The sequence below is a fragment of the Leucopleurus acutus genome, assembly GCF_964270905.1.
Source record: "Leucopleurus acutus genome assembly, chromosome: 16".
Lineage (NCBI taxonomy): Eukaryota > Metazoa > Chordata > Mammalia > Artiodactyla > Delphinidae > Leucopleurus > Leucopleurus acutus.
In genome coordinates this window covers 37,253,426-37,279,883 of record NC_139158.1, presented here as the reverse complement: position 1 = coordinate 37,279,883, position 26,458 = coordinate 37,253,426, and the positions used below count along the sequence as shown (strand labels likewise).

Sequence of the window (26,458 nt, the reverse complement as noted above, 5' to 3'; positions counted from 1 at the left end):
GGAGATGGATGTTAACCAATGACACACATAACCAGGAACTACAAGTGGGAGAGTAACTCAGGCAGGTAGGGAGGGTCATTGCTCCGGGCCTGGGAAGGCTTCCCTGAACGTTCCAGAAAAAGCCAGAGGGTATAGGTAACCTGTCAACCCACACGAAGCCAGACCCCACTCACGAATGTTGATTCACACCCACATGTGCCAGACCCCAAACAGAGGCTGCCGGACCCCCACACCCAACACTGGGCAGGTGATCCTGGACCTTTGGGGCATTTCAGGGCCTTGGTTGACTGCTGGGTGTGGCCAGTACCCCGTAGCCCTCAGAGTGCACTGATGCCCAACACCCCATCCCCGGGGCTGCAGGCGGCTGGCTGGTCAGCCGACACTTTGGGCCCATGCCCGAGGCTCACAGTATTTTTAGGCTGACATTTGCCAGGGCTCAGGGAAGCCAGGCTGAGGGAGGTTGGGCCCAAGTGGTGGACTGGCTGACCAGTGTGGACCAGGGGGTAGGGGCTGACCTGGGTGTGGACGATGACCCGGATGACCTTGCAGTACTTTTTCATGGCAGCAAAGTCCCTCTGCAGCTGCTTCTTGCCGTCAGCATCGCGCCACCTCTTGCAGGCCTTGGTGAAGGCTTTTTTCTTGCTCTTGTGCCTGAGCCGTGCACAGAGGGTGCTCAGCACGACCAGAATGTCAGCCTCTACTGCATCCTACCAAGCATGGGCTTAGATGTCCCCCTCCTCCCTCCTCCCATTCCCAGGGGAGGCATTGCTGGGCCCCTGGGGTCCCTGGGCTGGTTCCGGGCGCCCTCCTTAAGCACAGACTGTCTTTCCCTCTCTAGGCCTCAGTTTCCTCCTCCGTAAAGTGGGTACCCTCCCTGCCTCCTGGGGCTGAGAGTGAGCAGATGTGCAGGAGCCCAGGGAAGGGGCGTGCCAGCCAGCCATGGCCACGTGCCCACTTTGCCATGGCTGCTGAACCCACTTCTAAAGCGAACAGTCAGGACTGGCCAGGCCCCACACCCCATCGTTCCTAACCCTTGCCAGGATGCTGGAAGGTGGACATCATTATCCCCATCCTACAGATGAAGAAACCGAGGTTCACAGAGGTCAGATGAGGGGCAAGTTGATCACAATTGCAGCAGCAAAAACAAGGCCAGCTGGCGTTCGCTGAGCTCTTTCCCTGTGCTGAGCACTTGACACACTCTGCTCAGCTCATCCTCAGGGCTGCCCCAAGATGCGGAGACCTCTCCTGTTCCCATTTGATGGTGTCTGTGGGGAGTGTGTGTGTGGGGGGGGAGGTGAGGTTCTAAAAGGTCAGTCAGCTTGCCTGTGGTCACACAACCTGCTCTGACACTGGGGCCCAAGGTCCTCGCCTCCCATGGAGGCTACACGTGCCTCTGCCTCCATATGGAAGGGGATGTCTGTGAGGTTCCTCAGGCAGGGGTGCCTTCCCTTTCTGGACTTAATGCCAGGGGAAGATTTGATGCCTAAGGATGCCCTTCTTTCTGATGAAAAGAGCTTGTCAGTTGGCTATTTCCCTTTTCACCCTGGCTACTAGGAAGCTTGGAACCAACTCTGACATTCCATCAAATCAGTTCTTAGTTCACCCTGAGGATGAGAATGTTTGCTTTCCTTTTTCCTCTAACTAATTTCCTCTCCAGCCCTCTAGTCCTTGTCTTTTATTGGAGGGAAGGCATCACACACTCACACGCATACACACACACACACACACACACACACACACACACACACACTTTTCTGCCTTCCACACGCTGCTGACACTCCTCCTCCTGCCCAACCACCCGGCATCCCTCACCAGTCCTTGTAGAAGCGGCGGCGGCACTCGTCGCTGAGATGTTCCGCAAAGATGGTCTTGAAGCTCCGCAGGCCTCGCGGGGTGGCCACGTAGCCCACCACGCCCACCACCACCACAGGCGGCGTCTCCACAATTGTCACCGCCTCCACCTCCTCCCGCTTGGAAATTTCTGAACGAAACCCAGAGACAGAGGCGTGGAGGGGGGCCTCCGAGTCCCATGGGGAGTTCCATGGAGAGGGGACGGGGTGGAAGTGCCGACCACAGCCCCACCTGCCCGCGGGAGGACCCAGCACCAGAGCCCCAGGGCTGTTGCGGACAGAGGCCCCTGTGAGCAGGCCCCTGACCTCCAGCCCTGAGCCTCCCCACTCCCAGCCCTTCTCTCCCTGCTCTGCCCTGCGTGTGGAGCCACTGCTGGGCAAGACCCCACAGGTGTCCATAGTAGCTCTGACTCAGCTCAGGTAAGGCCTGACCTGCTCCTGCCTTGGTTTCCCCACCAGACCGCCCAGGAGAGCCACAGCCAGAGCAGCGTCCCCCAAAGGGTAGGGTTGGTCATCCTCTAGGGGAGTACAAATGGGCACTATGAATGTATATGGATGAGTTCTAGAACAAAACCTAAGACTTGTCCTAAACCCATGATTTTATAGATGTTATTAATGAGGCTGATCTGAAGTCAAAGAAGTATATGCTTAAAATATATATTAGGGGAATTCCCTGGCGGTCCAGAGGTTAGGACTTGGCACTTTCACTGCCGAGGGCCCGGGTTCGATCCCTGGCCAGGGAACTAAGATCCTGCAAGCCTCGTGGCACAGCCAAAAAATATATACTTTAGGAGAGATGGAGAACAGATGAGTGGTTGCCAGAAGGTTGGGGGGTGGCGGCTGTGGCTATAATAGGGCAACAGGACGGACTGTTGTGGGAATGGAACGTTCCAAGGTGGTGGGTACACGCATTTACACATGACAGAAACTGTCATTTACACGTGACAGAACCAGAGAACTAAATAAACACACATCTTATTCAGGAGAATCCAGCATAAGATGAGTAGGGTGTATCCATGTCATTATCCAGCTGTGACATATTACGATGGTTTTAAGAGATGTTTCCATTGGGGAAACTGGGTAAAGTGTGCGTGGAATCCCTCTGTATTATTTCTTATAACCACACTACGATGATCTCAAAACCGGAAGTGTGTAGGGGCACCTGCCCCTGAATCTTAGCTCTTACAAGTTTCATAACTGCTCTATTTCCTCATCTGTAAACTGGGGCAATGACAGATCGGTTCTTGAGGCACGGCCAGCAGTCAACGTTCTGACTGAGGTGCCCATGGGCGGGGCCTGGCCCCTTCTGGGGCTGTTTCCCCTCCGGAAGCCCAGTTGTGGCTCCTAGCCTCTGGAAGAACCTCCAGATCTTCTGGCGGTCGGGGGTGCTCGGCCCGCCCCCCAGGGGCCCCTAGAGGCCACTCACTGAGCCCTGGCCGGTGCACCTCCCGCAGAGTGTGTGTCATGCCAGCCTTGTAGCCCAGGAAGGCCGTGAGGTGCACGGGCCGGCTGGGGTCGTCCCGAGGCCACGTCTTCACCTTGCCCCGGTGCCGGCGGCTCCTCTTGTGTGGCAGGAAGCCCAGTTGTCCATGCCGAGGGGCAGAGAACTTCCGGTGGGACTGGGGACAGAAGGGAAGGGAGATCAGAGCTGGGGTCTCCCTGCTGGGTGCAGCTGGGCGCAGCTGGGCAGTCCCAGAGACCAGACCAGAAGTGAGCTAGAGACCCCAGGCTGAGACCTGGTGGCCCTCAGGGCCTGCATCTGTCCACAAGAAAGGAGGGAAACTTCTCCAAGGGCAGTGTCTTAGGGACAGAGCCAGCGGCAGCCCCCCTTACCCGTGGGCTTCCTGTCTCAGTGGCCTGGTCCTGCCTGTCTGGGCCCAGAAGAGGCAGATCCACACTGCAGCCAAGGCCACAGAGGCAGGGGGCCACTGCCATCTGTCCCTCTGTTTGCCTGTCCTAGGCCTGGAAGCCAGAGCTTGGGCCCCCTGCTGTCCCCTGTAATCACCTACTCTGTCACAGGCCCAAGGACCTTCTCTGCTGGGATAGATCCCAGAAGCCCACCTGCCCCTCGCCAGGAAGCTGGCGTGCTTCCCCCCAACCCCCCTCCCAGCCCACTGACCATGGAGGCCTGTCCCTGCAGGTTAGGAAGGGAAGGGGCCACCTCACAAGGCGTCGGAGATCAAGTGGCAGGGCCAGGACGCACAGCAGCCAGATCCCAGATTTAGCCCCTGGCAGGGGAGCTCTGTCATCTCCTGTGGCGGATGTGGGCTCTGGTGTCAGAAGCGGGCCTGGCCCAGGGCAGGGCGAAGGGGGGCAGCCTGGGCAGCCTGGGGGGGTGCACCTGGAGCTAGGGCTGGCACTTGCTTCCTCAAATGTCCTGGGACTGGGTCACACACTTTGTTTTCTGCTTTGTGTGACCCTCCAAAACGGGAACAACTTGGCCTGGTAGGGGGTTTAGGAACTCGGGTTTGGGAGCTTCCCTTGGGCAGCTGCCATTGGAGTGTCTGAGTCCAGTTTGCTGGCCTTGAAGCAGAGCAGATTCCTGTGCTGTCCTGAGGCTGTGAACCTGAACTGGAAAAACGGCGGGAAGATGGGGAAGTTTGGCTGTGTGCCCAGAGGATCACTAGAGCTGTGATTCAATCAAGGTCCCTTGACTCTAGTAGCTGTGAGCCAAGAACACTTAGGATACTTTTTTTTTTAATATTTATTTATTTGGTTGCACCAGGTCTTAGTTGCAGCAGGCGGGCTCCTTAGTTTCAGCATGCATGTGGGATCTAGTTCCCTGACCAGGTATTGAACCCAGGCCCCCTGCATTGGGAGCACAGAGTCTTAACCACTGCACCACCAGGGAAGTCCCTTAAGATAATTTTTATGAACTTAAATTTTTTTTATACTTTTTAAAAATAAATTTATTTATTTATATTTTATTTTTGGCTGCGTTGGGTCTTCGTTGATGCCTGCAGGCTTCCTCTAGTTGTGGCCAGCAGGAGCTACTGTTTTTTTTTTTTTTAATTTATTAATTTGTTTATTTTTGGCTGTGTTGGGTCTTCATTTCTGTGCGAGGGCTTTCTCTAGTTGTGGCGAGCAGGGGCCACTCTTCATCACGGTGCGTGGGCCTCTCACTATCGCGGCCTCTCTTGTTGTGGAGCACAAGCTCCAGACGCGCAGGCTCAGTAGTTGTGGCTCACGGGCCTAGTTGCTCCGCAGCATGTGGGATCTTCCCAGACCAGGGATCAAACCTGTGTCCCCTGCATTGGCAGGCAGATTCTCAACCACTGTGCCACCAGGGAAGCCCAGGAGCTACTCTTCATTGCAGTGTGCAGGCTTCTCATTACAGTGGCTTCTCTTGTTGCGGAGCACGGGCTCTAGGTGCACGGCCTTCAGTAGCTGTGGCTTGTGGGCTCTAGAGTGCAGGATCAGTAGTTGTGGCACACGGGCTTAGTTGCTCCACGGCATGTGGGATCTTCCCAGACCAGGGCTCGAACCCGTGTCCCCTGCATTGGCAGGCAGATTCTTAACTACTACGCCACAAGGGAAGTCCCTGAAATCTCTTATTTTTTAATCAAAGATTTTATCGTTATAAAGTTCTGTAATTGTAGAATCAGAGTTTTACAGGCCTAAGATATCTCTGCAGGTCTGTGGATTTTGCATCCCTGGTTGCTAAAATTCTATGCTACTAAAATCTACAATTCTTTGTTTTTGTCGTTGTTTTTGAATGACAAAGCTACTTTTAATACTTTGGGCTGAGTCTGGCAGGAAAAAAATCACTGGGAAGGGGTAAACCCCTCAGCCCAGAAATGGCCCTGGGGGAGAGGGGCTCCCTGAAGGAAGGAAGCACAGGAGTGACATGTTGCAGACTCAGGGCCAAAGGGAACACCCTCGGTGCTGGGCCTGGGAGCACACAGTGGGGGCTCCAGCCACACAGGCCAAGGGCCAGAGGGTCGGACATGGAGCCACAAAGCTGCTTGGGTCCCTCCCTCTCATTTGCCTTTTTCTGCTTCTGCTGCGTGATCTCTGAGTCCATCTGCTGCTGGGTGGCAGCAGAAAGCCATCATCTGGGTGCTTTCCCTTAACTGAGTACTATACCCTGCTTTCTCATATTCCTCTGGTGGGCGAGCTCGTGCTGGTTACTGCGGGTCATGCGATGACTCCGGCCCACCTCCATTGGGTCCCCTCGTTCAGCCCGACATTGCAGGCCAATGTTATGATTAGTTGAGTGTGACAGTTTCTAAGAGTTCATGATTTGAAGATTTAAGGTTACTATGATTCTGGATTCTGTGCGTCCATAGAGTTAATGACTGACCCCAGCCTCTGGGCAGGAAGTGACCAGCACCCATCCTCCCTGGTGCTAGCCAGAGGGTGTGCCAGGTATGGAGATCACAGAGGGTGGCCAGTAGGGCCCCGGTCAATGGAGCTGCCTCAAGGGCACAACAGTGCTCAGGGCCAGGATGGAACCCTCAGAACCAAAACAGAGTGCCCTGTGCCCAGGGTAGGAGCCACTTCTCCCTAGTCGTGGGGTGGGGAGGGGTGAGGGTGGAGAGGGGAAACCCTATCTCCTGTGCTGTCCCAGGCAGCCCCCTCTCCAAGCTCAGTGGCATCAGCCAGTCCATGAGGGGCCCTGGCAGACACAATGGAGCTCAGAGAGGGATGTAGGGAATGGACAATCCAAGAAGGCTTCCTGGAAGGGTACAGCCTTTGGCAGTTTGTGTTATCTGTTGACTTTGTTATTTGCTCTACCGGCCTGAGTTCTCCAGAAGAGCCCAGCTGTGTTCATCATTCTGCTCCCTGCTGCACTTGGCACGTGCCTACACGCCCTCCGAACTGAATGGTTTCCTTACTCCTGTGTCTGTCTCCCCTTAGAATGTAAATAGGGATCTGTTTCCTTCACCGCTGATACCAGCGCCCAGCACACAGTAGGCGCTCGTCACGAGTGCAATGGCGCGGCGGTCCCATGCGAGGGCGCTCGCACTGCGAAGCATCTCCCGAGGCCACACTTGGGCAGGCGGGGTGAACTACAAGTCCCATGGTGCCTCGCGGGCGCCGTCGTTGTCCTGCGCAGGCGCGGCCGCTCTCCAGTTGTCCTCTGTGTGGGCGAACTAGGCCGCGGGACCGAGGCGGAGGCCGCAGGAGCGCGTCCGAGAGTCGAGCCCGCCGCGCGTCGCTGCCATGCCGGACAGCTGGGACAACAACGTGTACCCCGAGCCCCCGCGCCGCACGCCGGCGCCCTCGCCGCAGACCACTCTGACCAACCCTATCACCTATTTTACGAAGGCTTTCGACCTCCTCGTGGATCGGCCAGTGACCCTCGCGAGAGGTACGAGCCCCAGCCGGGCCTTGCGCCCCGGGGCCCCCCACCGCTCCCGGGCCCCCCGCACCCGTCACTCAGCCTGGATCCCCACTGCACCCCAGGCCTCACCTCTTGGGACGACCCCGCCACACACACACCAAGAGCCCTCACTGCTGTATGGCCCCTGCCGCCGTCCACGGACCCCTGCTCTCCGGCCTCGCTCAAATGTTAGGGGCTGTTTGCTGATCGAAGTCATCTGCGTCCTGAGGCTTGTTAGATCCCACTCTCCCTAAACGCTTTGCATCCTGCGTTTTGCACAGCAGGCGGTCACAGAGGGCTGTTGAGGTACAGGGGTTCTCCCAACCCTTTGCATGCCTGCAAAATGGCCCGGGTGGTCATTGATGGCCGAGGCCCCTTCCACCTACGTGTGCTGTAACTTGCCCTCCGTGTGTGCCCACGCTTGAGAGCTGCCCAAATTCCGCCATCTCTGGTCCAAACTAGGTGAACGTTTTAAACCATCGTTGTCCAGTTTGTGGTTCAGCCATCTTGGTGGTGCAGCAGGCAGAGCATAATGCCCTTAGTCACTAGTGCCAGGCGATTCATCAATCGCCTAATTAATCAATCCATTCATTCAACAACAGAACGTTTGGGGTGCATAGTATGCTCTGGTGGCTCTTTGTGGGGGGAGGAACCACCCTCACCCCACCCCACCCCACCCCAAGGTCTGGAAAAAACAAGTAGTGGATCTGCTCCCTCTTTTGTATAGCAGTTTTTTAGAAAGTGTTTTATACGTCTGGATGGATGAGATCTCACTAGGTCCAACTTGTTCATTTACCCATGGGGAAGTTGAGGCCAGAAGGTCAGCAGTAGCAGAACTGGGACTGGAATCCCTGCTGGTGGCTCCCTGTTGGGGCCTGTTTGCCTCCACAGTGGAATCCCCATGCTCTGGGGGAGCTGGGCCGGCAGGAGGGACTGTAGCAGGGTGTGGGCTTGCAGAGAACAGGCTCTGAATCCTGCCATCTCTCAGAGCCTGGGTCTCCTCTCTGTAAATGAAAAGGACCTGCCCCGCATAGGGTTATCGTGGGGACAAAGTGAGTTAATGTATTATGCAACACAGGGTGGTTCCTGGCTTAAAAGAAACTCTCCATAAACCGTAGACATTGCCATTTGTAGCCCAGTCCTTTCCAGGACTGTGTGCCAGCCCACACCTCTTCTTTGGGAGTCCAATTGCCAGTCTTTGTAAAAGCTGGGAACATTTGGGAAGCCTGCCTCTTCCACGGCTTATGAGAAATACAAAGCTAAGAGCCCTTTCAAACTGTGGCTTCTCCAAACCAATAAGACCTTTGGACCTGGGGTTTTCTCTTTGCACCTGGGGTTTTCTCTTTGCAGAGTTTATAGAGCGGCAGCATGCCAAGAACAGGTATTACTACTACCACCGTGAGTTCCGCCGCGTGCCGGACATCACTGAGTGCGAGGAAAAGGACATATTGTGCATGTTTGAAGCAGAAATGCAATGGAGAAGAGACTAGTAAGTCCTCCCCCTTGGGCTTCTGCTCTTAGTCAGTGAATACTACTGAGAGCCCTGTGCAATGAGCATATTCCCTCCGGATGCCATGAGATGGTGGCCAACCCAGATCTAGGGGTGGAGGGGCCAGACCACAGGGCTCCCAGGCCCTGCCTTCATTTTACTTTCCCTGAGTACAGGGAATCCTTATAGACCTTAAGACCAGCGGTCCCCAACCTTTTTGGCACCAGGGACCAGTTTCATGGTGCAGTTTTTCCACGGGGTGGCGGTGGGGGGACGGTTCAGGCAGTAATGCGAGCCATGGGGAGTGGCAGATGAAGCTTCGGTAGCGGTCCACGGCTCTGGGGGTTGGGGACCCCTGTCGTTCATCACCTTTCTCATTTTCCTTTCAGCAAAGTTGATCAGGAAATCGTCAACATTATCCAGGAAAGGCTAAAGGCCTGTCAGCAGAGGGAAGGTGAGAGCTACAGGCAGAACTGTACCAAGGAGCTGGAGCAGTTCACCCAGGTGGCCAAGGCCTACCAGGACCGCTGTGAGTCAGCTCCACCCCAGCCTGCCCCCAGCTACTCCTGCTTCTGCCACCCCACTTCCCAGTCCTCCTTCCAGTCTCTACAGAGCTGGGTACTAGACGTTTTGCTAATTAGCCCAATCTCTGGTGGTTGTAAAAGAAAACCACCTCACCTCACCCCTTATCTGCTCAATAACTTGTCTTAGCTGCCCAAGCCCTCCCTGCATGGAGAAAAGACCACAAATTCCCATCATGGCCTATGACTCCCCTCCCCATCTCTTTCCCAGATCATGACCTGGGGGCCCATTATTCTGCCAGGAAGTGCCTGGCAAAACAGAAGCAGAGGATGCTGGCAGAGAGAAAAGCCACCAAAGAGACTGCTGCTGCCTGAGGCAGCTCGAGCCACCTCATGTGTCTGTCGCTGTTGCTAAAATAAAGAGTAATGGAATCCCTGTGGTGTCATCTTTAGCTCCCAACCTTGACACATTGATAAACCTTATCCAGATTTCTCATCTTATTGGCCCCATTTCCCTTCCAAATTCAGCCACCACTAAACTTGAGAATAGGGAGTTCCCTGATGGTCCAGTGGTTAGGAACTCTGCACTTTCACTGCTGGGGGCCCAGGTTCAACCCCTGGTCGGGAAACTTAAGATCCCACAAGCTTCATGGTACGGCCCCCCCCCCAAAAAAAAAACAAGAGACAACTATAAACTAGCTTCATTCACTTTATTTTTCTTATAGAAAACTATGTGGTGGCTACAGCTGGAGCCTGGGTCCTCTGCACAGAAACTCTGGTGTGGGTCTTTACAAGATGGTCAGTGAATTCCTAGAAAAACAAAAGAGGCTTTAGTTGTAACCAAACAGACTGCTACCCTTTGCTTTGCCCAGCCTATGCCTAACAGGGTGGCAGGGCAGGAAGTACCTGATACGGAGACTTGGTGAACACCGTCTCTTTCCAGAGATCAGGAGTGAGATAACTGTAGGTCTTGGAAATGGCATCAAAAGTGGCCTTGGCTGAAAAAGGGAAAATAGCAGAGGATTAGTGAACTGACCTGAGATGAACCCCCAGTTACAGCAAGAAGCTGTCGCACTCCTAGGAACAGAGAGGCCACTGTGGGCCAATCTGTCGTGCATTAGGAGAGCCTTCCTCTCTCTCTCAAAATACACCAACCACACAAAGAATGTGACTGAGCAGAGCTGAGAGAAGCCAGAGTCTACATGTGGGCCACCTACCGAAGTTGCCCAGCGTGGCAGTGCAGCCCCTGGCAGAGGTGTAGCAGTCGTCAATTCCAGCCATCATCAGTAGCTTCTTGGGCACAGGGGCTGAGACGATGCCAGTGCCCCTGGGGGCAGGGATGAGGCGCACCAGCACAGAGCCACAGCGGCCAGTCACCTGGGAAGGAGTAGAGTCAGGAGATGGGCTGGAGAGTCTGCACCACTGCAGGCCCTGCCACGCACCACCATCCAGCCTACCTTGCAAGGGACGGTATGGGGCTTGCCGATCTTGTTCCCCCAGTAGCCTCGTCGCACGGGGACGATGGAGAGCTTGGCCAGAATGATGGCCCCACGGATGGCAGTGGCTACCTCCTTAGAGCACTTCACGCCCAAACCAACATGTCCATTGTAATCCCCGATGGCGACAAACGCCTGCAAAGAGACTGACGTGGCTGGTGGTCCACTGCCCTTCATAACGTCAGTAGCCACCCACCGCACAGGGTCTGTTGTGCCCCTCAAGGAAAGACTGGCCACCAGGAGACCTATCTGAGATCCTGAGGAGATCCTTTCTCTCTCTCCCCATTACGAAAGTCACACGCATGAACACAAGTGCAACCATGCAGAGCTGAGAGAGTCTCACAAAAGCCTTTGATAGAAACAGCCTAGGAAAATAAGATTGCTGGGGTACCTTGAACCTGGTCCGCTGGCCAGCACGGGTCTGCTTTTGCACAGGCATGATCTTCAAAACCTCGTCCTTGAGAGATGCCCCCAAGAAAAAGTCAATGATCTCAGATTCCTACAAGAAAAAAATTTGTGACAAAACTTTAATAAAACCAAAAGTGGAGCCTAGGACCCCTCAATGTCCAACCAGTGACAAAGCTCCCTCGACCCCAGCCAGGCCAAGGCCCCACCCAAGAAAAAGAGAACCTATGTTTACCTTGATAGGCAAAGAAAAGAGATAGATCTCCTCCAGGGACTTGATCTTCATGTCCTTAACCAAGCGGCCCAGCTTGGTGACGGGGAGCCACTGGAAGAGGAAAAGGCGCAGCAGGTGCCCAGGACCGCCTTCCCGGTGCCGTCCAAGTGCCCGCCTCACGCGCATAGCGCAGACCTACCTCCTTGTCCTCGGCCTTGCCTCCGCGAGCTCCGCGGCCTCGGCCCCGGCCCCGACCGCGACCCCGGCCCCGGCCCCGGACGCCGCTGCCGAAGCCTCCGCGGAAGCCACCACGGCTTCCCATGCCAGGGCCCCCGGGGCCTCCGGGGCCTCCGGGGCCTCCCGCAGCACCGGCGTCATCCGCCATTTGCTAAAAAGAGTAACAAGCCGGTCAGTGAGGCCCTGGCATCTACGGACACCTCGGACGCCCAGGCCGGGCTTCAGCCCCACAGCGTGGGCGCACCAGCCCGGACCCCGCCCGATGGCGGCGGATTCCCACCGCCCAGGCCCACCGGCCGCAGCTACTAACGTGAATACTCACGTGTTTTTACGGAAAAAAAGAAAGAAGCTTCCCCCAAGGGAGTCTTTATATAGCGCCAAGCGCCGCGAGATCTCGGCTGCCCCACCCCAATCGCTCTTGCGCCAAGGGCCTATAAAACGGCCTGTGATTGGCTCCGAGGGGCCCCGCCCCCGCCGAGCTCGGCGAGTGCCTGCGTGTCCGCGGCCCCGGAATCTGCGCGACTAGGACGCTGCTATAAGGGACAGCTCGGCCTCTACCTCGTCTTCTCCGGCTGCAGGTAGGTCTGTTCATTAGGTACTTCTGCCTGGCACTTTGCGGCGCTGTGGGGTGGTTGGGAGATCGGCGTTGGCTGAAAATCACCCGCGGCTTTGGCCGTGGCCGCAGGTGAGACTCGGCGCCCAGAGCCACCGGGGGCCTCAGCTCACCGCCCGCTCTTCCGTGTGGGAAGGTGAAACCCAGGCCCCGACACGCGCCGCCGCTCCGGCCCCGGTTGCGGCTGCTCTCATGTTCCGGACTCTGGTACCTGATCCCTGATCTCGTCTTCTACCCTTAGGATGCCTGGATGCTCAGAGCCTGAGGCCGACGCCGCCATGACCGGGGGGGGAAGGGGGGGCTCTGCTTTCGTTTTTCAATAAAGCTGTTTCTCTGATTCATCCGTGTGTGGGTGTTCTTGAACCCCCGACTACCATCCTGGAAAACGCATCTGCTGACGTGGGAACCGAGGTGTGCTGTGGAGGGAGACCTTTGTGGGACACCTTCCTGGCCAGCTCAACTCTGCTTTGGATGCCATGCAGGGGTAGAACCCGGTCTTGAAGGTTGGCAAGTGATTTCTAAGATCCCACCCTCTAAAAGCGGCAGAGCCAGGTTTGAAACCATATTATTTCTACCCATACCCCGTATCTTCTACATCAGCATGTAAAGTACCTTGAGCTTGAGGTGAGTCAGGCTGGATCAGCAAAACACTAACAAGGGTGGGAGTGTAAGACTTGCAGCTCAGAGGCTTGCAGTGGCTCCCTATTGCTCTCAGGAAAGGGTTAGGGCCTTTAGGATTTGATGAGCTCAACACTCAGTGGTATTGAAACTGCAGTTCTCTGTTCTGTGCCTCACACATGGAAATTGGTTTCCCCACACCTTTCCTCATAGGCCTACCCAGGTGGTCAGCCTACCTGCTCTGGGAGGCTCTCCCACATGCTAGGCTCCTGCTGCAGTACCACGGAAATCTGGTCCTCACTCCTGGTTTGTACCCTGGAGCTAGCTCCATAGGTCTCTGATCCTAAGAGACCTGATGATGAGTCAATGTCTAAAGCCCCCTGAGCTCTTGGGGATCTGGCCACCTGGGCAGCCTATTTGAGGAAGGAGAGGGGAACAGTCCCTGCGCTCCTGCTGGAGCCTCAGCTTTGAGGAAATAGCCCCTGGAAGCTTGGTTCCAGCCTTAGTGCTATTTGAAGATGGCTGTCAGCCACCCCCAAGGCAGAGGCAAGGCAGGGGCTCCAGAGACCTATCCCAGCTCTGGGGTGCCCTGTGACTCTTGAGAGGGGAGCAAGAGCCAGGTGGTGCCCTGGGCCAGGGCTGTGATTGGCCTGAGCTGGACAATGCCACTGTGATGTCGGCCTGCTCCTGCTATGAAATGGAGGCTCCTGAGCCCCAGCGGTCAGTGGAGCTGCCATCCAGAGATCATGGTGAGCATTTAGACCTGTCCAGAGCTGGACCCCATTCCTCACTAAGATGATGTGCACAGTGGGGAACAAGCTCCCAAATAGGACACGGAAACCTTTCAGAGGGCTCTGGCCAAGTCTTTTTTTTAAAAAAATAGTATTTATTTATTTGGTTGCACTGGGTCTTAGTTGCAGCTCACAGGTTTCTTAGTTGAGGCTTGAGAACTCTTAGTTGCAGTATGCATGTGAGATCTAGTTCCCTGACCAGGGATCGAACCCGGGCCCCCTACATTGGGAGCACAGATTCTTATTCACTGCGCCATCAGGGAAGTCCCTCTGGGCAGGTGTTAACTCCAGGCCAAGGCCAGCTTCTACAGCTGGAGGTTGGTAGTCATGGGGGGATTTGACCCTCCCCACTGTCACCTCATAGTGGGTGCTAACCCAGCCCTCCACTTGGGGCTCTCATGTGGCCCACCTCCCACCCAAAGCTTCCTGGGGTCCTTCTCTGGGCATGTGGAGTGGGGAGCCAGATCCTGGTCCCAGCCAGGCCCTAATGCTGGCCTGGCCTTTGCAGAGTGGCGGGTATGATCTCAACCTCTTCACCAGCCCTCCCGACTGCAACTTCCTGTGCTCTGTCTGCCATGGAGTTCTCAAGAGGCCGATGAGGTTGCCATGCAGCCACATCTTCTGCAAGAGGTGCATCCTCCCGTGGCTAGCCAGGTGCTACTGGGCACCCAAAAGGCTGGGAGGGCAGGGGTGGGGCTGGGAGCCATTCCTGGGGCCCAGAACAGAGAGGAAGGTCAGCCAAGCACTGGGTCATGACAGCCATAAAGTTCAGCTGCCAAATCTCCTGGGACACTAATTTATGTGAGTCTGGTCACCCTGTGGTATCTGCAACCCTTAGCCCCAGCCTCAGAGCTGAGAGCTCCCTATAATGCCCTCTTATGTCTCTTCCAGCTAAAGAGAAGGAGGGACCACCAGGGAGGCATGTTGCTGCCACTTGCTCTCCTCCCACTCCCAATAATCACCCCCACTCATGTCTCCTAGGCAGAAGACCTGTCCGTGCTGCAGGAAAGAGGTGAAACAGAAAAAGATGGTCCATGTGAATAAACTCCGGAAGCTCATTGGCCGCCTGGAAGTCAAGGTAGCTCAAAACACCCACTCCCACCACCCTACCCTCCTCACCCCTGTAGGGGTGGGGAGCAGAGCCAGGAGAGAGGTTGAAAAGAATCCCATCCTCAGAACTGAGGGTTTCTACACCAACAGACTGCCCTCCTTGAGGTCATCAGACTTGGCTGAATTTGAGTCACTTCTCTACCACTTACTTGCTGTGTGACTTTGGGCATGTTACCTAACCTTTCTGAGCCCCAGGAGCCCCAGCTGTAAAATGGGGATTATAGAGAATGGAGTGTCTGTTGTGCTGCCCATTACTCTCCAGCCCCATAGTTTTATAGATGGGGAAATTGAGATTTTTTTTTTAAAAAACCTGACTGGGCAGTTCCCTCATGGTCTAGTGGTTAGGATTCAGTGCTTTCACTGCCATGGCTCAGGTTCAATCCCTGGTCAGGGAACTAAGATCCCACAAGCCACACAGTGGAACCAAAAAAAAAAAAAAAAAACCTGGCATACAAACAATCCACCCGACCAACCCAACCATGTAACTCCCTGTTCTCTAAACCTCAGGTCCTGTCCCCCTCCTCTCAGAGATTTAGATTTTTCCCACCTCCAAGCATTTGCTCCACTGTTTCCCTCTCTCCACCAAGCCAGTGGTACATAAGAGCTTGGGAGGCTCCCAGTTCAGTGGTTCCTGCTCAGTGGAATGCCATGGATGGGGGATTCTATGGGGGGCAGCCGGCTCATGGCTGGCAGTGCCTCACCTGGTTTGGCTCACACAATGCTCTCCTCCACCCCCAGTGCAAGAACGCCGAAGCTGGCTGCCTGGTGACGTGCCCCCTGGCCCATCGGAAGGGGCACCAGGACTCATGCCCTTTCGAGCTGATGGCCTGTCCCAATGAGGGGTGCACGTCGCGGGTGCCTCGTGGGAACCTGGCCGAGCACCGGCAGAATTGCCAGCATGGTGCCCATCAGCGCTGCCCCCTGGGCTGCGGGGCCACCCTGGGCCCGGCCGAACGCGCAAGCCACAACTGCTACCGTGAGCTGCGCAAGGCCTGGTGCCAGCGCCAGGAGCGCAGCCGGACCCTGGTGCTGTGCCTGCTACGGCGCATGCGCAAGGTGTACCGGTCTGCCAACTACATCCGCCGGCAGCTGGCCCAGCTCGGAGAGTTACTGGAGGAAGATGACGCCCTGCTCTTGGGCGCCCCGCAAGAGGAGGCTGAGGCCCCCCCCAGAAGGCAGCATTGGGGCTGAGATGTGGGGGGCCCAGGGCCAAGCTACCTTGTAAATAGGAGAGTAAATAAACGCAGAGCCCCGGCCTGGCCGCCTCACCACCGCTGTGCTTGCTGGCCTCACGCCTTTCCCTCCAGGCATTACTCACCTCATCTGAAAGGGACATCTTGGCCTGTTTACCTGAACCTTTCCAAGGTCTTTCCCACTAGTTCACACTGGCTCACCGGCTTCTGTGGTGTCTCCCAAGTGCCTAGAACACTGCTTTGCACGTGGAATGTGCTCAATCAATATTTGAACGACTCTGAAATCACCCGACTTATTAATTTACCTGCGTTATTTCTCATACTATACCGGAAGCCCTAAGGCAGCGCCCGGTTCACAGGCTGTATCTGCTAACTCACCACACCTGACTACTCTTGCCCCAAATCCCAGAATGCCAAGGGGGCAGGAGTCTTGGGATTACTTTAGTAAACACTTCCTACGAATACCTTTTTTGCTTTTTTTTAATACATTTATTTATTTATAAATAAAGATGCGCACGGCCTTTGCTGCGGCGAGCCGGGTCTACTCTTCTTGCGGTAAGTGGGCGCCTCATTGCAGTGGCTTCTCTTGTTGGAGAGCACGGGCTCTAGACGCACAGGTTTCCGTAGTTGTGGCTTGCGGGCTCTAGAGCGCAGGCTCAGTAGTTGAGGCGCAGGGGTTTAACTTTAGTTGGTCTGCAGCATGTGGGATCTTCCTGGACCAGGGTTCGAACTCATATCCCCTGCAGGAGTAGGCGGATTCTTAACCACTGCGCCACCAGGTACGTTCCCGAATACCTTTTTAAATGTCCAGTAAGGGCTTCCCTGGTGGCGCAGTGGTTGAGAGTCCGCCTGCCGATGCAGGGGACACGGTTCGTGTCCCGGAGGAAGATCCCACGTGCCGCGGAACGGCTGGGCCCGTGAGCCATGGCCACTGAGCCTGCGCGTCCGGAGCCTGTGCCCCGCAACGTGAGAGGCCCGCGTACCGCAAAACAACAACAAAAAAAAGTCCAGTAAAACGACAGGCAGCTAGAGACCCCAGCACACTGCCAGTCGACCCCAGCCGCTTCCACGTTGTTCTACAGCCCGCCCTCAAGGCCGGAAACACCTCTGCCATCTTCCGCTTCCTGACGCCGCTCCGCTGCCCTCAGCAAAGATGTCGCCGAGGCCGCAGCGCTGGTGACGTCACATTAGTTGCCGGCGGTGACGCCATCCCCCGGCGCCGACAGTGTGGTGTCGCGCCCAGGTCTCCTTCACGCGGCGGCGGCGGCAGCGGCGACATGGCGGAGGCGGCAGCCGGAGTGGGCCGCTTCAAGTCCAAGTGAGCCGGGGCTCCGCCGGGGAGGGAGCCGGCTTCGCTGCCGGAGTAGCGAAGGCGCCTGGCGTGGGTCCTGCACCCATTTGGGGAGGGGGTGAGGGCTGGATACGGACAGGCCCGCGGAGTCCTCGCGGGAGAGCCGGCACTGACTGCTCTCGGAGGGCTGGCACTGGAGTCCCACCGGGTGCAGCTGGCTTCCGCTACTTAAACTTGGAGCTGGTTTGGGGAGGGGGAGGGGGACAAGAAATCCGAGAGAGGGAGGAGGGGGCGAACTGAGCACAGGTCGAGGCTGGTCCTGGACGGGAGCGGGACTCCCCAGCGCTCAGGTAGCAGGAGAAGAACCATCTCTGGGGCAGGCGGCCTGGGGGGTTTCATCTGCTGTCCCTCTTCTCCGGGGAGCAGCAGGAAGAGATGTCAGGAGATGGGCTGGTCCTCCGTGGCCAGGAAGCTCTCAATCCCGTGCTTTTTCAACCCCCAAACTTATGCTGAACATCTAAGTGCTCAGTGCCCGGGACCAGACACACTCAGCCTCGCCCTGTGCAGCAGTTTGGTGGGATAAACATATTAAGCAAATCGTTTCTATCAGGGCCTGTGACACGCATTAGCAAGGGGTAGCCCTGATGCCGAGACCATCTGTTGGATGGTCGAGTGGGTTCAGGGGGGCTCCGTTTCATCTTGGCTGTCAGGCTTCCTCCAGCGGAGTCATCCAGGCACCTTTGAAATTCGGAAAGAGAGACCTGGGCCACATACAGGGAACAGCCCATGTGAACACAAAGAGTCAGGAGACACCCCTCGAGGCAGGGTCTCGTAAACGCGTAAGGAGAGCAGAGGACTTTAAGGCAGGGTGATGACATGAACAGAGTTATGTTCTAGAAGGCCTCTCTGGGAGCAGGGTTTGAGAGAGTGATAGGGACCAAAAGAGGCTGGAGCAGCTCCCCGGAGAGGAGAGTGCAGTGGCTTGGACCAGCATGGAAGTAGCCAAGAGGGAGGGGAGAGGACAGCCTGACACTTTTGCTGAAATGAGAATCTGCTCAGAGAGTGAGATGGAGGAAGGAGCCGGGCTTGGGGAAGGGGCAGGCTGGACCTCAGGAATGATAGTGTTGAGGATGTTGAAAAGGATGTTGCTCTGGGCTGGTACCCAAGCCTTGTCTCTCATGGCCAGCAGGGGGCCCCCAAGGCCTGGTTTCCTCCATACCGGGGAGTCTGGGAAGACTTGGACTGCCCTGGGACCCGTGTGGATCACGGACCAGCCCAGGGTCCCAAATCTTCTGTAACATGGGGGTACCCATCTCACAGTACAACTGAGAGTTAAAGAAAGGAACAGTAGAAGAGCTCATCACTTTTCCTCTCTCATGCCTCCTGCATCCCTGCTGCTACCCAGGAACTCCTCAAGGGCAGGGCCCTATTGGGTTGATCTCTAGGGGAGCACCTAGCGCAGGGCTGGGCACTGAGGACCAAGGGGTGGGTGGTTCACTCTCTCCCCGTCTCTCCTCCAGCTATGTTGTCGAGCGCAAGATCGAGCCTTTCTACAAGGGCGGGAAGGTGCAGGTACTGGCCTAGGGGAGCAGAGTGGTGGGGCAGGCAGGAGCTGAAAAGTGTTACCTTGACTGAGACTCCTTTGTCACTAGCTGGATCAGACTGGGCAGCACCTCTTCTGTGTCTGTGGCACCAGAGTCAACATCCTGGATGTGGCCTCGGGGACTATGCTGCAGAGCCTGGAGCAGGTGAGGGCAGGGGAGGGTCAGGGTAAGGGGCTGGTGTGGGGGGCAGCCTATTCTCATGGCACCCTGTGCATTCACTCTCGCCCCAGGAGGACCAGGAGGACATCACTGCCTTTGATCTCAGCCCCGATGACAAGGTATATGGGACCGGGACAAGAGGTGGGCTCCGGTACGTCCCAACCAGAGTTGATGAGGATGGCGTCCATGCCTCTGCCCCCAGCTGAACTGCGTGCTCCCCCAGGTGCTGGTGACAGCCAGCCGGGCACTGCTGCTGGCTCAGTGGGCCTGGCAAGAGGGCAGCATCACCCGCCTGTGGAAGGCAATACACACAGCCCCTGTGGCCACCATGGCCTTTGACCCCACCTCCACGCTGTTAGCCACAGGTAGGACCCCGGCTGGGTAGAGGGAGCAGCTAGAGCCAGGCAGGGGGCTTTGGGCATACAGCCCCTGCACCTCGAATACATTCCCACAGGCGGCTGTGATGGGGCTGTGCGTGTCTGGGATGTCGTGCAGCACTATGGGACACACCACTTTCGGGGCTCACCGGGTGTCATACAGTGAGTAGGGGTGGCGGAGGGCGGGTGGGTGGGGCGTCACAGTCAGGGTGGCATAGCTCACCAGCCCCACTCCACCTGCCTGCAGTTTGGTGGCCTTCCACCCGGACCCCGCACGCCTGCTCCTATTCTCCTCAGCCGCAGACACCAGCATCCGCGTGTGGTCGCTGCAGGACCGGTCGTGCCTGGCCATGCTGACTGCCCACTACAGCGCTGTCACTTCTCTGACTTTCAGTGCCGATGGTCACACCATGCTCAGGTCAGTAGCCAGCTACCCAGGCCTTGGCAGGAAAGGGACGGCCACAGCTGAGACTTGGGAACTGAGGTGGCTGTTTCCCCCCAGCTCAGGCCGTGACAAGATCTGCATTGTTTGGGACCTGCAGAGCCTCCAGGCCACAAGGACCGTGCCGGTGTTTGAGGTGGGGCGCCAGGGCCATTGAGTGGGGCGGGGTGGGGTGCGGGGCTGCCACCTCTGACCTGCTCGTCCTCAGAGTGTGGAGGCTGCAGTTCTGTTGCCAGAGGAGCCGGCGCCGGAGCTGGGTGTGAAGTCTGCGGGCCTGCACTTCCTGACAGCTGGCGACCAAGGTGGGTGGGGCCAGGCCAGGGCGGGCAGCAGGGGTAATGGAGGCCTGTGGACCCGTGAGTCCAGCGGCCCTTGTCCCCACACAGGCACGCTGCGCGTGTGGGAGGCGGCCTCTGGGCAGTGTGTCCATGCACAACGGCAGCTGCCAGGTCCCGGGCGGGAGCTGACCCACTGCACCCTGGCCCGAGCCGCTGGCCTGCTCCTCAGCGTCACTGCTGACCACAACCTGCTTCTCTATGAGGCCCGCTCCCTGCAGCTGCAGAAACAGGTGAGCAAGCACTGCCCCTGCTCGGCCCACAGCCCAGGATGCCAGCCCTCCACTCACACAGGCCCTGGCCTGTGTCCCTCCTGCCCCTACAGTTTGCCGGCTACAGTGAGGAGGTGTTGGACGTCCGGTTCCTCGGGCCCAAGGACTCCCACGTTGTGGTGGCCTCTAACAGCCCCTGCCTGAAAGTGTTTGAGCTGCAGACGTCCGCCTGCCAGATTCTCCACGGCCACACAGGTGAGGGTGCCAGGCCAGCGCCCCCGAACTTCACCCAGGACTGGATTGCCCCGCCTTGCCATAGCTGTTCTCTAACCATTTCTTCTCCACCTTTTTCTAGATATTGTCCTGGCCCTAGATGTGTTCCGGAAGGGGTGGCTCTTCGTTAGCTGTGCCAAGGTGAAGCACCACGAGAGGTGCGGGGGACAGGGTCCTGGGTCAGGAAGCCCAGCCCAGCCTCTCCTCACCCATCCCATCCCCAGGATCAGAGCATCTGCGTCTGGAGGATGAACAAGGCAGGCGAGGTGGCCTGTGTGGCTCAGGGCTCTGGACACACACACAGCGTGGGCACCATTTGTTGCTCAAGGTAGTGGTTCAGGGCTGGGGTCCGGGGTGTCACGGAGGCAGAGGCGGGTTTTGCCTTGCTCTCTGAGTCTCCAGCCTAGGAATGTGGACTAGAGAACAGGGGCTGGGGCATCCTCAGATGCTACCGTAGGAGGTTCCTAAGAAGTGATCTTAAGGTTGTGTGGATAAAAGGGGAGGGGTGGTAGACCAGGGACAATGACACTAAGCAGCTTCTAGGGGGAGAGGGTGCTCTTTAGGCCTGGGGCTCCCATTGTTGGGACCAAGTCCCCGAGTTTGACAGCACTGAGGGCACACAGTGCAGACTCGAGTGGAAGCAGGTGGTCCCAGAGGTGTTAAGGCGGTGGCACATTAGTTCACATTCCGGGACAGTCTTTCTGGTTTGGACCAAGGTCTGACAGGCCTGAGCTGTGGTGCGCTGCAGACAGGGCTGGCCAGGGCTCAGCAGGTGTCTCCCCCTCCCCCAAATCGGGCCTCAGGCTGAAGGAGACCTTCCTGGTGACGGGCAGCCAGGACTGCACTGTGAAGCTGTGGCCCCTCCCTGAAGCCCTGCCATCCAAGAGCACAGGCCCCGATGGTGGACCTGTTCTCCTACAGGCCCAGGCCACGCAGCACTGCCACGACAAGGTGACCGCACGCAGCACACAGGTGGGGTCGTAGCAGGGCCCTTGCTGGGATGGGGATCTGAGCTGCTGTCTGCTCCCACCACCAGGACATCAACAGTGTGGCCATCGCCCCCAACGACAAGCTGCTGGCCACGGGGTCACAGGACCGCACGGCCAAACTCTGGGCCCTGCCACAGTGCCAGTTGCTGGGCGTCTTCTCGGGCCACCGGCGTGGCCTCTGGTGTGTCCAATTCTCGCCCATGGACCAGGTGTTGGCTACGGCCTCGGCCGATGGCACTGTCAAGCTCTGGGCACTGCAGGATTTCAGCTGCCTCAAGGTAAGCCTCCCTCAGCCCAGGCCTGGCCCCCTACCTGGTGACACCTCACACCTCCCCTCTCCCCACCCTGCAGACGTTCGAGGGACATGATGCTTCTGTGCTGAAGGTGGCATTTGTGAGCCGCGGCACACAGCTGCTGTCCAGGTGAGTGGGTGAGGGCGGGGCAGGGTTAGGGGTGAGCTAGGGGCAGGCCCCAGGGCTGAGCCCCCTCCCAATCCTGAACACAGCGGCTCTGATGGGCTTGTGAAGCTTTGGACCATCAAGAACAATGAGTGTGTGAGGACGCTGGACGCCCACGAGGACAAGGTCTGGGGTCTGCACTGCAGCCGGCTGGATGACCATGCCCTCACCGGCGCCAGCGACTCTTGCGTCATTCTCTGGAAGGTGTGTGGCCTGGGGTGGGGTGGGGGGACAGTGGGCAGGACAGCGTGGGTGTGCCAGTCTGACCCCAGTCTGACCCCAGGATGTGACCGAGGCGGAGCAGGCAGAGGAGCAGGCCAAGAGAGAGGAGCAGATGGTCAAGTGAGTTGGGGGTCTCCACCCAACCCCTCACGGCAAGTCCCATGTGTTAGCACCACCCCTGCCCCTTGGAGTAGGGCACATTGGCGTCCCTTCTCTCTATAGCTTGGGGAAACCAAGGCTCGGAGCAGCAACACAGCTCACGCCCAGCGGGTGCTCAGGCCCGGGCTGCAGACTCCTCAGCCAGCCCCGATGGCTCTGCCTTCAGCCCTAGCCAGGTCCCCGAGTGGTCCTGTTCCCTCCTTCCCCCACCAGGCAACAAGAACTGGACAACCTGCTCCACGAGAAGCGGTACCTGCGGGCGCTGGGCCTGGCCATCTCTCTAGACCGGCCCCACACTGTGCTGACTGTCATCCAGGGTCAGTGCTGCCTCGGGCCAGACAGGCGGCAGGGGTAGTCTCTCGGGTCCTTCCCCAGGGCTCAGTCTCCTCTCTCCTCCCGTAGCTATCCAGAGGGACCCCGAGGCTTGCGAGAAGCTGGAAGCCACGGTGCTCCAACTGCGGCGAGACCAGAAAGGTCTGGGGCAGGCAGGTCAGGGCTGGATAGTGCCTAGTAAGGCTGGGGTGGCCCAGCAGGCAGGTCTGACGGTCCCCATCACCCACAGAGGCCTTGCTGCGCTTCTGTGTCACGTGGAACACCAACTCACGGCACTGCCACGAAGCCCAGGCCGTGCTGGCCGTGCTCCTGCAGCATGAAGCCCCGGAAGAGCTGCTGGCCTACGACGGTGTGCGGGCCTCACTTGAGGCCCTGCTGCCCTACACTGGTATGTAGACCCAGCCCCAGGTGGGCACAGGGGGCCGTCCAGCCAGACTCCTCCTACCCTGATTGCCTGCTGTCCTCCCCCAGAGCGGCACTTCCAACGGCTCAGCCGGATGCTGCAGGCAGCCACCTTCCTGGACTTCCTATGGCACAACATGAAGCTGCCCACTCTCCCCGCGGCCCTCTGAAACACACCAAAACATGTACTTTGCTATCTCAGCTGCCTGTGTCTGTCTGGGCTTTGTCTCACCCCAGGTCCTGGACCACTGCCTGGGCCAGCCCGAGGCTGGGCCCACCAGCCAGCCCCGCCCCCACACTTTGGCCCAAGATCCCCCAGTCCCTGCCCCTCAGCACAGACACTGGGTGGGGGTCAGTCAGGAGAACTTTACTCTGAAGACAAGGGAGAGTGTAGTCTCCTTGCCCCACCAGCCAGGGAGTCCCACCCTCAACTGCGCATCCCACAGCCCTGAGGCTGATGTGGCTGGCAGCCACCATCCTTGGGGTCTGGAGCCTCTGGCCTGCCGCTCTAGCTGTGGGGTGCACAGCGCAGCCCTCCACAACATGCCACACACTCTCAAGGGGGTCCGTGACACCCTGGGTCCTGCCCCAGTGCCTCACAGGTGATGGTGCAGCAGCAGCTCTGAATGGCACTCCGAGATGGTCGGGCAGGCACGGTAGGCGGCAGGGTCGTGGCCTGGGGGGACTTGGGGGAGCTTTGGGCCTCGCCCTCCCTGTCCTCACCACCATCTACCCTGAGGTGGAGCCATGGTCCGCTGAGGAGTGTGCCCAGCCCGTCAGGCTGCAGTATTGCAGCTGGGAGAAGACCAGTACGGCCTTGGAACCTGTGGGGGAGGGCGGGGTTTGGTTAGCACTGGGCCCTGCCTCTGTTAGACTGGGCCCACCAGAGCCCCACCCCACGTACCTGCACAGCCACCAACCACAGTCTGATGTTTCCAGCACACGCACGCGTGCCCCTATGGTCACAGACAGCTCATCGGCTTGGCTGCTCTCGTAGGAATGGGAAGCACAGAACTGGTACCCTGGGAACGGATCCTTGGTGGTCACCACAGAGGCCAGGGCCCCACCTCTTAGTCCCTGCATCATCTCCTGCTGAATCACCACCTCCGGGCTCCCCTCTGGATCTCTGCTGACACCAGGGACCGCTTTAAAACCCAGTGCGGGGCTTCCCTGGTAGTGCAGTGGTTAAGAATCTGCCTGCCAATGCAGGGGACATTGGTCCAGGAAGATCCCACATGCCGTGGAACTAAGCCCACGTGCCACAGCTCCTGAGCCTGCACTCTAGAGCCCATGAGCCACAACTACTGAGGCCCGCGCACCTAGAGCCCGTACTCCACGACAAGAGAAGCCACTGCAATGAGAAACCTCTGCACCGCAAGGAAGAGTAGCCCCTGCTCGCTGCAACTAGAGAAAGCCTGTGCACAGCAACGAAGACCCAATGCAGCCAAAAATAATAAGTAAATTAAAAAAAAAAACCCAGTGGGGCTCCGCCTCACTGTGGGGACCAAGCACACACTACAGGGCCACTGGTACCCCCTGGTCGTCCCAAGGCCTCATTCCCCTGGCTTGCGTGCTGCTTGTGACTCAGCTTTGCCGAACACAGCCCCGTGGTGGTGGGTGTGGGGAGGAGGGTTAGTCTCACCACTGCTCCCTAGGGACCATTCCCCATCTCGTCCCTGGCCCAGGGCCACCTCTTCCAAGTAGGGAGCAGGAAACCATGCCATCTGCTGGTCCTCATTCGCCACCAGCCACCAGCCTGTGCCCAAGATAAGGGCAGGGGGTGTTTTGGTTCCTGAGGCCCACTGGCATCCCAGGGGGCAGAAGGATGTGTCCCCAGATTCCCACCCAGGCCCACCTGAGGGGTGTCGCAGCAGCACATCTAGGACCTCCTGGGCCCGAGCATGGAAGGGCTGGCCCCATGTGTCCTGGGTGCTGAAGGGCTGCAGACAGTGCAGGCTCTGAGCCTCCTGGCTGCGGATGGCAGGGCTGCCCGTGGGGCCTGGCAGGGGCTCTTGTGGGGCAGGCAGGATCACCAGGCTGGTGAGGGTGCAGGTGAGAGGTGGGATGTCCACCTGTCCATTCAGCCTCTAAGCCTCCCCTCATTGGCCCTTCCTCCACCCCGCCTCCCCCATATTCCAGATGTTTCTGCTGGCAGAGAGTTGGGGGTGGGTCAGGCACCTGCCAGCTGGCAGCACAGGCTCCAAGTCCATGGGTTGTGGTGCAAAGAAGCCAGTGAGCACCGGGCTGTGGGTCACACGCTCCCCGGTCGCCAGCAGCGCCCTTGAGTAGGTCTCCAGCAGCTGCAGGCGTGCCAGGCCTCTGCCAGTGCGGCCCCAGTGCACCAACAACGATGCATCTGTGGCCAGGATAGGGACTGACCGTGAGACACACACCCCAGGGCTCCCCACATCAGACTGCTGCCTCCCCCGCCCCTCCTGGGATCCTTGCTGGCCTGACCTGTAAGCTTGGGGAGAATGCGGTCAGATCTCCGCAGCAGACCCGCCTCCACTGGAAAAGTCTCCTTGAGGGTTTTCTGAGGGCGAGAAGGGGCGTGTCAGTCTCCGAGGGCCCACTGTTCCCCTGGGAGGGCGGGGGTCCCTTTCCAGGATCTTAGGAGCTGGAAGCCCGAGTGGGCACAAGGGCAGGCAATGCGGGGTGGTCACGGGTGGGTCATGCAGTTGGGGGAAGTCAGGGTGGCTCCAAACTCACTCACATGGAGTCTCCTGAACTCCTCCCAGCTTCTTCGTGCAAAGGTGTCGCTGTCATCCGACCAGCACACGGAAAAGGCGAACGTCTGTTAGATGAAATAGGTTGGGGGCTTCTTGGAGGCGCTAGGCCAGGAACTCCCTCCCTCCCCCTTGGGGCTGGCAGGGGTCCCATCAGTCCCGACCTGGAGCCTGCCTGTCTGTACCAGAGCTGCCCCGCTCACAGACACCGGGTGCCGGGGGCCTGCCATCGCTGTGGCTTCCCCAGATCTCCGTCACAGGTTTCTGGAGTCTGTCGGGTGTGGTCAAGCGTCCCACTGCCTCCCTGCCTACTTGGGGAGGAGGGGAGGCCTCGGGTACCCAGAAGACGGTTTGGAATTCCCCGGCGATGCCCCAGACCAGCCACGTCCTTGCTGCACTTCCCTGCCTGTGACTGGGTCCTTCACAGCTTCCTCACCGCACCCCTAGCCTGTAGAGGGGCAGGAGCACAGGGCTCCGCGGGTGGGAGGAGAAGCAAAGAAAGAGTGGAAGGGCTGGGGCTGGGACTGCGGCCTGAGGCCCTCCTGCTGGAGTCTGGCAGTGGGTGGAGGAGGAGGAGAAGGAGAGCCATCAAAGTGCCGCCAGGCCTGGCCAC

General features: G+C 58.2%; 5 protein-coding genes across 5 annotated transcripts; 3 read left to right on the top strand and 2 right to left on the bottom strand.

Annotated features, from left to right (window-relative positions):
* The first annotated feature begins 6,939 nt into the window (after positions 1-6,939).
* On the top strand, positions 6,940-9,616 carry NDUFB10 (NADH:ubiquinone oxidoreductase subunit B10). Its single transcript, XM_082856629.1, has 4 exons — positions 6,940-7,164; positions 8,527-8,665; positions 9,055-9,194; positions 9,458-9,616. The coding sequence occupies exons 1-4, from the start codon at positions 7,017-7,019 to the stop codon at positions 9,559-9,561; spliced, it is 531 nt and encodes a 176-aa protein (XP_082712755.1). The 5' UTR covers positions 6,940-7,016; the 3' UTR covers positions 9,562-9,616.
* A 266-nt stretch (positions 9,617-9,882) lies between these two features.
* Positions 9,883-11,721, bottom strand: RPS2 (ribosomal protein S2). The gene is made up of 7 exons (XM_082856566.1): positions 11,501-11,721; positions 11,323-11,412; positions 11,074-11,181; positions 10,644-10,817; positions 10,404-10,563; positions 10,093-10,184; positions 9,883-9,996 (listed from the first exon to the last, which is right to left on the bottom strand). Exons 1-7 carry the CDS (start codon positions 11,684-11,686, stop codon positions 9,916-9,918), a joined length of 891 nt encoding a protein of 296 aa, XP_082712692.1. The 5' UTR covers positions 11,687-11,721; the 3' UTR covers positions 9,883-9,915.
* Positions 11,722-14,005: 2,284 nt separating this feature from the next.
* Positions 14,006-15,879, top strand: RNF151 (ring finger protein 151; the record flags this gene model as incomplete). Its single annotated transcript, XM_082856417.1, has 3 exons — positions 14,006-14,214; positions 14,542-14,638; positions 15,409-15,879. 3 exons carry the CDS (start codon positions 14,006-14,008, stop codon positions 15,859-15,861), a joined length of 759 nt encoding a protein of 252 aa, XP_082712543.1. The 3' UTR covers positions 15,862-15,879.
* Positions 15,880-17,104: 1,225 nt separating this feature from the next.
* On the top strand, positions 17,105-23,313 carry TBL3 (transducin beta like 3). Its single transcript, XM_082858280.1, has 22 exons — positions 17,105-17,181; positions 18,675-18,726; positions 18,807-18,902; positions 18,989-19,036; positions 19,141-19,282; positions 19,372-19,456; positions 19,542-19,712; positions 19,797-19,872; positions 19,945-20,038; positions 20,123-20,304; positions 20,397-20,538; positions 20,639-20,697; positions 20,781-20,884; positions 21,360-21,507; positions 21,593-21,823; positions 21,897-21,967; positions 22,051-22,207; positions 22,287-22,345; positions 22,598-22,701; positions 22,787-22,858; positions 22,947-23,105; positions 23,189-23,313. The coding sequence occupies exons 1-22, from the start codon at positions 17,141-17,143 to the stop codon at positions 23,287-23,289; spliced, it is 2,394 nt and encodes a 797-aa protein (XP_082714406.1). The 5' UTR covers positions 17,105-17,140; the 3' UTR covers positions 23,290-23,313.
* Positions 23,314-23,675: 362 nt separating this feature from the next.
* NOXO1 (NADPH oxidase organizer 1) lies at positions 23,676-26,075 on the bottom strand (the record flags this gene model as incomplete). Its single annotated transcript, XM_082858049.1, has 8 exons — positions 23,676-23,943; positions 24,024-24,141; positions 24,762-24,875; positions 24,975-25,156; positions 25,298-25,475; positions 25,577-25,652; positions 25,833-25,913; positions 26,010-26,075. 8 exons carry the CDS (start codon positions 26,073-26,075, stop codon positions 23,676-23,678), a joined length of 1,083 nt encoding a protein of 360 aa, XP_082714175.1.
* Between the last annotated feature and the right edge of the window lie 383 nt (positions 26,076-26,458).

Bases quoted from the DNA above. Each gene is read 5' to 3' on its own strand.
- NDUFB10 (XM_082856629.1), top strand. From the start codon at position 7,017: ATGCCGGACAGCTGGGACAACAACGTGTACCCCGAGCCCCCGCGCCGC. The intron at 7,165-8,526 runs GTACGAGCCCCA...TTCTCTTTGCAG, and splicing joins GCCAGTGACCCTCGCGAGAG to AGTTTATAGAGCGGCAGCAT. The intron at 9,195-9,457 runs GTGAGTCAGCTC...TCTCTTTCCCAG, and splicing joins CAAGGCCTACCAGGACCGCT to ATCATGACCTGGGGGCCCAT.
- RPS2 (XM_082856566.1), bottom strand. From the start codon at position 11,686: ATGGCGGATGACGCCGGTGCTGCGGGAGGCCCCGGAGGCCCCGGAGGC. The intron at 11,413-11,500 runs GTAGGTCTGCGC...TTCCTCTTCCAG, and splicing joins GCAAGGCCGAGGACAAGGAG to TGGCTCCCCGTCACCAAGCT. The intron at 10,564-10,643 runs GTAGGCTGGATG...ACTCCTTCCCAG, and splicing joins CCCATACCGTCCCTTGCAAG to GTGACTGGCCGCTGTGGCTC.
- TBL3 (XM_082858280.1), top strand. From the start codon at position 17,141: ATGGCGGAGGCGGCAGCCGGAGTGGGCCGCTTCAAGTCCAA. The intron at 18,727-18,806 runs GTACTGGCCTAG...CTTTGTCACTAG, and splicing joins ACAAGGGCGGGAAGGTGCAG to CTGGATCAGACTGGGCAGCA. The intron at 20,885-21,359 runs GTAGTGGTTCAG...ATCGGGCCTCAG, and splicing joins GGCACCATTTGTTGCTCAAG to GCTGAAGGAGACCTTCCTGG.